The sequence below is a fragment of the Fundulus heteroclitus genome, unplaced genomic scaffold (assembly GCF_011125445.2).
Source record: "Fundulus heteroclitus isolate FHET01 unplaced genomic scaffold, MU-UCD_Fhet_4.1 scaffold_43, whole genome shotgun sequence".
NCBI classification, from domain to species: domain Eukaryota; kingdom Metazoa; phylum Chordata; class Actinopteri; order Cyprinodontiformes; family Fundulidae; genus Fundulus; species Fundulus heteroclitus.
The window spans coordinates 1,579,089-1,588,014 of record NW_023396846.1 but is presented as its reverse complement, the minus strand read 5'-3'; the positions used below and the strand labels follow the sequence as shown (position 1 = coordinate 1,588,014).

The window sequence follows — 8,926 nt, the reverse complement described above, 5'->3', positions numbered from 1 at the left end:
TTCAAATGTTTGTGATCAAGGGCTATGAGTCTGTAATTATTAGCACGAATGATGGGCATATTACCTAACAATTATTAACCTATTTAGCTAGAAAAAGGTTGTCTTACCGATTGTTGACTGGGTTAAACTTGTCCAGCAAACATTGACAACTTTAATCATAAATGCCATTGGAGTTTTAACCATTACTCATTCATCACAAGCAGGCCAGCTGACCCGGGCCCGTGACAACACATTTCTTTTTGGGCCCCCCATCTACACCTACCGCCACCACACACACACACACACACACACACACACACACACACACACACACACACACCAAAAAGAGTCAGCCTAACTGTATACTTCATTCTCCTATGCCTTTTATTTTATTCTATAACCTGCTGTTTACAGAAATATTGTTTATGTAGATTAGATGACTTTATAAATGTGGTTAGACCCTCTGAATCTGCTGGCGGTTCATTTGCCATCTCTGAGAAAGGCTTCCTTTTTGCCATTAAACGCACAACATTCATTCGATCAGAATCAGTCATTTTTGTTGGCCATAACCCGGGATCATTGAAATGGACGGTGTGATCCATCTCTGAGCGACTATGCTCAGACTCTCCGATCGGGCAGCAAGCCCCCCCCCCCCCCCCCCCCCCCCCACCGGCACTGTCTCTATCGCTAGGGATGGCTCTCTCTGCCTTCTCCTCAAACACACACTGTCTCTCCCCCCAAAGCCACATATTGCGATGGGAGAACTGCTACGTTGTCCTCCTTTCTCTCTGTGTACCAAGCTCCCCGCCTCAGCTGGCTCGTTCAGACTGTACCTGGACCTCTGCCCTCTCTCTGCTTTGTGCTCTTTGGCACTAAGCTTAAGTATTTCTGTAAAAGAAAATGTGTTTTCCCCCTTACACTAGCTAGTGGATGCTATACTTTAAAATCACATTGATAAACGCTTTGCTTCTTACCTGGCTCTGGATGGGCATCGTTCCCCTGCATTTCAGTTCCTGGACTTGTTCCTGACTCATCCTCAGTTTTAAAAAAAATATTTACTAATAAAATCCCTCAAGCCTTTCATGTCATCTTCTCTTTTTCTCTTTTCTTTTCTGTGCACCTGTGATTCTTAGTTTGCAGCGGAACAAACTTTCAAAGTTGCAGCCAACCGTTGTCCTAATGGTCAAACCATTTTATTTTGGGGTGGGGGGAGTTCTAATGGCCCCTTATTTAAAGAAAATATAATACATATAACTAATGCAGATATATATGTATATTTTTAGTTACTCTAATACTAAATATTTTTCATACAGATATTTTCTGAAAAATTCTAACTGAAAAATCCAGGAGGTTAGGATGCCTCCTGGACGCCTCCCTGGTGAGGTGTTCCGGGCACGTCCCACCGGGAGGAGGCCCAGGGGAAGACCCAGGACACGCTGGAGGGACTATGTCTCCCGGCTGGCCTGGGAACGCCTTGGGATTCCCCTGGAGGAGCTGGCCCAAGTGGCTGGAACAAGGGACGTCTGGGCCTCCCTACTGAAGCTGCTACCCCCGCGACCCGACTCCTGGATAAGAGGGAGAAGACGGATGGATGGATATTTTCTGAAAGATTACTTTACCTGTATTTTAATGGTCAGAGTGTCAGTGTTGCCCCCCCCCCTCCCCCTCTGTACTGGGCCTGGGACAATTGACCACCCCCCCCCCACCCCGTCAGCGGGCGTTATCACAAGTATATTCAGTTATTAACTCTAAAGGAGGAAATTCTGTAATCTTAGAGACCATTACATTTCTGATTCAAAATAATCAGAAACATCTGTGATTTTGCTAGTTGTAATTTATTAAACTCATAATTCCCCTTTACAGTAATTATTCTGCCTAATAAACATACTAGAAACACTACTCACTACTAAATAAAACATGGAAAAGAAAACAAATGAAAATAAAAGTCAGCCTAAATGGATTAATCAATCCACAGTTGATTATGGATTCCTTTGATTTCAACATTACAATCCACATGTTAGCACTTTGAGGTAACAGTGCTAAAATAATTCTAGCTAAACAGCTCTGAGGTAGTAAAGCTGGTATACCCAAACCAGGCCTGAGGCTAAGATTGGGAACACTTTTGGCAAAACTAGCCGCTATCAGTGTTAGTTCATGCACGGTTAGCTGAGAACTTGTTCTAATTCGGCTTGAAGGTGGAGCTCGGCTAACAATAGCTAGTCAGTTGTTCTGACCACAACTAATAAGGACCTTCATGTCCTTTAAAAAAAGCTGTGCACCAACTGGAGGTTTTCAGAACAACTGAGCGAAAGTCCTATTGCCTCCAATTTAAGCCTCTTTGCTTTTAACAAGGGGGATGAATACTTTTGCAAGGCACTGCACTTTGTCAGCTCAAGTTTGTTTGTATACATTTGAACAGCAAGGTGGTTAAAGTGCTTTTCATCATGACACATACAAATATCATGAACATTTTGGCCAGCTTAGTGACACCAAAAGACTAGAATATATATATTATCTTTCAGACATATTATTTAACTTGTGTAAGCAAATTCATTTGTGTTGAATGGCATCATTTACATCTCTTTGTACCTTAGTCATATACACTGTTGTGAAAAGCTTTGTTATTTGTAGTTAAAATCTTCTGGTTGTGGTGAGATGTCTTGAGCAAATTATCTTCTCAGGAATCTGCGAAGACATCCACAGAAAGAGGAACTGTTTTATTTTTCTCGTGTGGGGAAAGAAGCTGGTGAGGAAACACCACGGAAACTTGTGCTTCATTGCATCTTTTGTTCTGTGACTCATCTGCTTTTTTAACTTAAGCTGTCATTTGCAAACTTGTCCTTGTCTTGTGTACTCAGGCAAAATAAATTATTTTGAACTTTATATCACCTCAGTATCACCTCATACATATGAGGTGATACTGGACATGCTCCAGGAGTATCTTCCATACACATTTCTTGAAGCCTCTCGCCAAACTGCTAAAGTTTGGTGATAGCTCAATCAGCTCCGATCCACAGTTTGGGCAATACATGAAGACGTGACCAAAGTGCTGAAGAACAAGATGTGAACCACTGAGACACAGGTGAGCTGCTACCTGGAAGGAGGCGGAGCTTCAGTTGTGATGGAGGCAGGACAGGTAGGAGGGCGGGGCAGCAGCAGGAGCAGCAGTGGAGTTCCTGGAAGCTTCAAGGTTTAAAGTTTATTTCTTCTCTTCAAGGAGCAGTTTGGTTTGCAGCTGCCAGGAAGACATCAGGACAGAAAACAACAGTCACTAAACACCAGCTTCATCTGCTGCTTCTCCTGCAGAACGCTGAGAGCTGCTGGAAGCGGCTGCTTCTCCATGGTGGCAGTGTGTAGCTGCGTCCTGAATGATCCAGTAGTTTAGCTGCACATCTTCAGCCTGCAGCTGGTTCTGGTGTTTAACAGGAAGTGAGCCGTGCCGGCAGCTCAGAGAAAACCTTCCAGCAGATTCATTCAGATCAGGTCCACATTAAAACAAGGCAGCTCCCAGTCAGAGTGCTGCAGCTTCTGCTTGATGCTTTGTGTGCACGCTGCTTTCTGCACACAGCACCAATGTGGGCTTCAGAGGTTCTGTCCGTCTGGGTCCAGAGGTGTTTCTCCAGCTTCACTCCTTCAACAGACGCATTCTTCCTGAAAACAGAGGAGGACAGTCGGCTTCTTCCTCACATCACTCACAGCTCTTTAGTTTTCACATTGATGTTTAAAAAGGAGGAACTGCTCCATCTGACACCTTCCTCCACCAGGAGACCCGGTTCTGATGGATCACTGCTGGGAGCGGACACAAGGACAGAACCTCCTGCAGGTCCAATAATGTAGCAGCCTGCCATGGCTTTGACCATCATTAGTGTAGAAAACAAAGAACAGAGGAGAAACCACTGTTAAAAAGTCTCAGAGTTAAAAAGTCCATCAGCCACCAGATCAGAACAGAGTCCAAGTTCTAGAGGTTCTGGAAGCTGTCTGCTAAAATGTGGAGCTGGATGGGATTAAAAGCAGAAGAGAAGTCCATAAAAAGGGAACCAACAAGGTCCTCTGCTTCCTCCAGATGTTTCAGAGCAGCTTTCAAAGTGTTCCTGTCTCACCATCCAGTCCTCGACCCGTCCTGGAAGCAAACTGCAGGAGGTCCAAACTGTCCTGACCCGGTTCCATCAGGTCCTCCTTCAGCAGCTTTTCTAATGCCTTCAGAACCAGAGAGGTGAGAGGTTCTGGACTGAAGACAGCGAGTGTCTCTGAGTTTTAGATCTTAGCTCAGGGAACAATTACTGAGGGGGAGTGGTGGCCCAGTAGTTAGAGCAGAACCCTTGGTTCTGATAAGGCTGCTAGAACCTGGAGCAAACCTGAGCAATACCCTTAACCCCCGATTGTTCCCTGGGTTCTGGAAAAGCTGCCCGCTGCTCCCTAAGGGACGGTTAAATGCAGAAGACAGATTTCACTGTAATGTAAAATTGTAACTTCAAATAAAGATTTCTTCTTCTTCTGAACTGGACCAGGTTCTGCTGCAAAGCCGACTGAAAGGTCCAACTAAAAATGTCTGCTAGCTACAAAGAACCATTTTCCACACATTTCCTGGGGTCCCATCTGGACCAGGACTTTTCCTTTCTTTGACTCCTTGGAAAGGTTCCACCTCTATACACTTATTAATGGACCGGTTCTGTTCAGGGTCCAAATCAAAGTTTAGGAAAACAAACATCTCCTCATCAGAATAATGAACATTAAAATGATTCATTGAACATTGAAGACGTTAGAAAGGTCCAGATTGATTCTCCCATTCAAGGAGTGGTTCTGGTTCTTTGGCTGCATCTCCATCATGTTCTTCACTAACCTGACTCAAGCCAGATGTATATCGCTCCGCCTAGCTCCACTCACATACCTCTGGGACACCTCCATAGGAATTACCTTTATTGAAGGCTGGGCCTTATCAAAAATCCTTGCATATGATTGGATAAGCCACTTGTCTGTCATCTTTATCAAAGCCTTCAGAGCCGTTCTCTGATGTTCTTTTAATGAAGCAATATTAGGTAGATTGGACAACACGGAAGAAATAGCAGCATCAACGGTAACGCTTGCTTCCTCGACGAGGTAGCAAGCTATCAAAACAGTCTCACGTCATGGTCGCGTCTCCACTACGTCACATCTATGAAACTCCAGCCCTGCGTCCTGATTGGCCAGACCATAAAATTGGTTGGAGAAATCACTCTCTATGGGCGATGTCCCAGATGTATGTGAGTGGAGCTAGGCGGAGCGACATGCATCTGGCTTGAGTCAGGTTAGTTCTTCACACCATCCCATCCAGAACCGGACCTGTTGGTGTTCAGCAAACACTCAGCTTTGTCCTCATATCTGGACTTTGGAAGGTGAAGCTCCTTTTGGCCCATTTCCACAGTTCCCTGTAGAGCGTCATGTCCTTCTGGATGAAACAGAGATTTCTCTGGTCATTGTGGTTCTGACCCGTTTGGTGAGCCAAACTTCATTATCTGGAGAAGTGAGGATGGATTCCTGGAGGAAGACCATCTCCTCACAGAACCAGACGTCTGCAGATCCGGTTAGAACCACCTTTAACTCCGCTCTCATTGGTTGTGCTGTCTTAAATCTCGCCTTTCCTCTTCCTAATTGGCTGTTCCCTATTGTGTGTGTGTGTGTGTGTGTGTGTGTGTGTGTGTGTGTGCGTGCATGTGCGTAGGTGCTTGGAGCACGAGATTTCAGTTTTGATTTTAACTGGGATACTAGACTACGAAACTAGTCCCAGTTAAGAAACTAAATATTATCAGCACTAAAATAGGTGAAAGCTGCTGAGTGCAGTTCTGAACAGAAGCAGGAGAGAGTTTTGAATTGTTGAACTTGAGAAATGTAAGTAACCAACGTTAATATCTCAAAATAGCATTTAATTCTGAAGTATAACACATTTTATTAATTTAATATTTTATTAACAAAAACCTAATCTCCTCTATAAAACTAAATATTCTGTGCCAGGCAGGAGTCCTGAAGACTGCTGGAAAAATGGAAAAGCAAAGACTCTAGGTCATAAATATTCAGATTCTTAGCCACAGCCACCTGAAAAAGGTGAGAGTGTCACTTTTACCATTATTTCGTTGTTATTGTTGCTTTCATTTGTTTTTGACCATTTGAGGCAGTTGCTACTCTTGTTTAGACCTTTGCGTAGTTATAATAGGTATATGATAAGGTTCCACAAAATAATAGTGTTATTCATTTGACTATTTCTACTTCTACAATTAGGATAAAGACAAATAAAACTAAGGAATGCAATTTACATTGGTTTTATTGTTCATAGATTTCCACACTGTCCATTAATAAATTAGTATAAACCAGGGCCGGAGCTAGCAGATTCAGAGGGCAGAGAATTCTCAAAGTATCTAACATATTCTACCTCCTACAATGGAAGGGAAAAATTGTTATGGGCTGGCTGATATACAGCAGGTCAAAAAAGGCCATATTTTGGCTGCAGTGATTGCTGTTCTCTTATGAAGAAAAGATCATCTAGTGCACTAAATTCAGTAGATGGGTTGAAAATATGCAGTATAAAATACAGAGATTTGTGTGTGTGGTGGCGGCAGGTGTGTGGGGGGTGGGTGGGTGGGGGGGGCAAAAATACTGCAAAGCTGGTCAGCTGCTCTATTAGCAGCTTTACCACTTCCTGTAGGTTAACTAAGCCTGGTTTATCACTTAACAATGTTCTTAGTATACACCCCCTTTGCCTGCACTTGCTTGTGTGTTGGTTGCTTAGCACTGACCTTGCTTGAAGAAGGAAAACTGAAAGCTTACAAAAAGGTTGTATTTTCGGTCTAAATTTCTCCTGGACTTGGTTGTTTATATTATTTTAAGTGAAATTGACTTTCAAAGTTTACCAAAATTTAAAAAATGTCATTCAACCTGCATTTGCTTTGTTTTACTTCTTACTTATACTTTTCATTACATTACTTGAGTACATCTATTTTTACAGTAATTTTCATACTTAAGTACAAGACATTTCAGATACTTTAAGACTTTTACCCAAGTAACATTTCAGTCAGCTACTTGGACTTTTACCAAAGTCATATTTTGGAGAAGTACTTAAACTTTTACATGACTCCGAGATTTCAGTACTTTATACAACACTTATGGAAGCTCCCTGATAATTACTCAACTAGCAGATGACATGACCCTGTTCTTAAAAGACAAAACACAAATTTCAAAGGTGCTGAAGGAGACAAAAAATGTTCTAAAACCTCTGGTCTGCATTTGAATATGAAAAATGTGAAATAATGACTATTCAGGATGAGTAAAATAGTTCTCAACAGTTGGCTCCAGAAACATTTATCTATTTTTTGACGTATTCTGCTCATTAAAATGGAAAGTTTATCCCGTCTCATTTATCCAGCTTTTTCATGTTCTATATCTGATAAAATTATTTAAAAGTTAAATCAGGAAAACTTTAATTTCATTTGGAGAATCAGATGCCATTACATAAGGAGGTGACAGTTACATCTTTACAAGGAGGTTTAAATCTAGTTGCTTTTGATCCAATCAATGGTTCTATTAAACAAAATTACAGAGTTTCATTAAAAATGACAAAAGTCTCTGGTATAATTATACTATTTTTGAAGCTATTGGTGGGATTACGTTACTGATGAGATGTGACTGAACTCTTTAAATTACCAATAAAACTATCAGACTTTCATAAACAGGTTTTGCAATATTGGAAACTAGTTTTTAAACACAACTTTTCACCAAACTGTCCTGATATAGAACAACAGATGAATCCTGATGAAACAAAAATCGCTCTTTTGAACAGATTAGTTGGAGAAAGGTATTTGGTCTGTTCTACACCTTATGGAACAAGATGGAAACCTTTTATTGTAAAATACTTTTATCAGAAAATACACATTAACATGTACTTGGACTCAGTTTAACAGAGTTAAAGTCAATTCCTCCTGCTGTGGTTCTACTAATTAAAGCCATGGTATCATATTCTGCAGTTACTTCAATAGAACCATCTTTGATTATAAATGGCTGTGACTTTATAGACAGAAAATGTAACAAGTTCATCAGAAACATTCTGACTTCATCTTTCTTTCCATCAACCCTAAGAAGAAAAAACTTTAAAGCTGTGATGATTTCTCATTAAAGAAAATCAGAACCAAATACTTCTTTTCCACTCCCACCAAAAGTCAAAGAGACAATTTGTAAATTATGTATGTAAATAACTTTACCCTTGTAATGGTAATGGCTTGTTTTTTCATACTATGTTGTTTGTTTTATATTTTTATGAAGTCTCTTCGCAAATCTTCTCCATGGTTTATCTTGTTAATATTGCACATTGTTCTGTTTGTGAATAGGAACCCTTTATAAATAAAATCTACATGTGGAGAACAGCATGAACAAAACGTTCACACGTTTCCTGTGTAAAACTAAAAGTCCAGAATAGGAAGAAGTTGTGATGTGGAAATGTTCCATGTGGTTCTGTTGGTGTTGGTTCAGCTTCTGGTTTGGTGCAGCAGGAGTTTAGCTAGAAAAGTAAAAACTGGTCTTCAGTCTGTCCAAGTCAGCAGTTTGGAAGTAAAGAAGCTGATTTTAGTCCCAGACTGTCAGCGTCGGCTCTTCTTTCATTCTCAACGTGTTTTTAAGGTTTGGAAAGATGGAGCAGAAATATCATTTCATCATTGCTTTGAGTTTCTGCTGCTGATTTATTCAACTAAAGAACAAAATCTGTCATTTAAAAACATGTCAGAAAGAAGATGGAAATGTTTTACTATAAATTAGGACTTTTTGAAAGTCAGTGTTGATAGAAAAAAACAGTTTTATACATATTTAAACAAGTGTCAATGTTTTATGGAAATATTGAAAGAGGAACAGAAGAGAATGAGCAGCAAATGAATCAAATACAAAAGAAGAAAATCTGTTTATTTCACATTAAAACACATGAAGTAGAACT

The 8,926-nt window shown here is 40.8% G+C and overlaps 1 protein-coding gene across 1 annotated transcript in view; it reads right to left on the bottom strand.

Moving 5' to 3' along the window:
- Positions 1 to 6,378: 6,378 nt before the first annotated feature.
- LOC118560406 (NLR family CARD domain-containing protein 3-like) overlaps positions 6,379 to 8,926 on the bottom strand; it is a gene marked incomplete at its 5' end in the record, with an annotated part of 39,019 nt that continues 36,471 nt past the window's right edge. The window contains one exon of the mRNA XM_036131391.1: positions 6,379 to 6,385. Coding sequence (XP_035987284.1) covers positions 6,379 to 6,385 — 7 coding nt within the window. The remainder of the gene's footprint in view (positions 6,386 to 8,926) is intronic.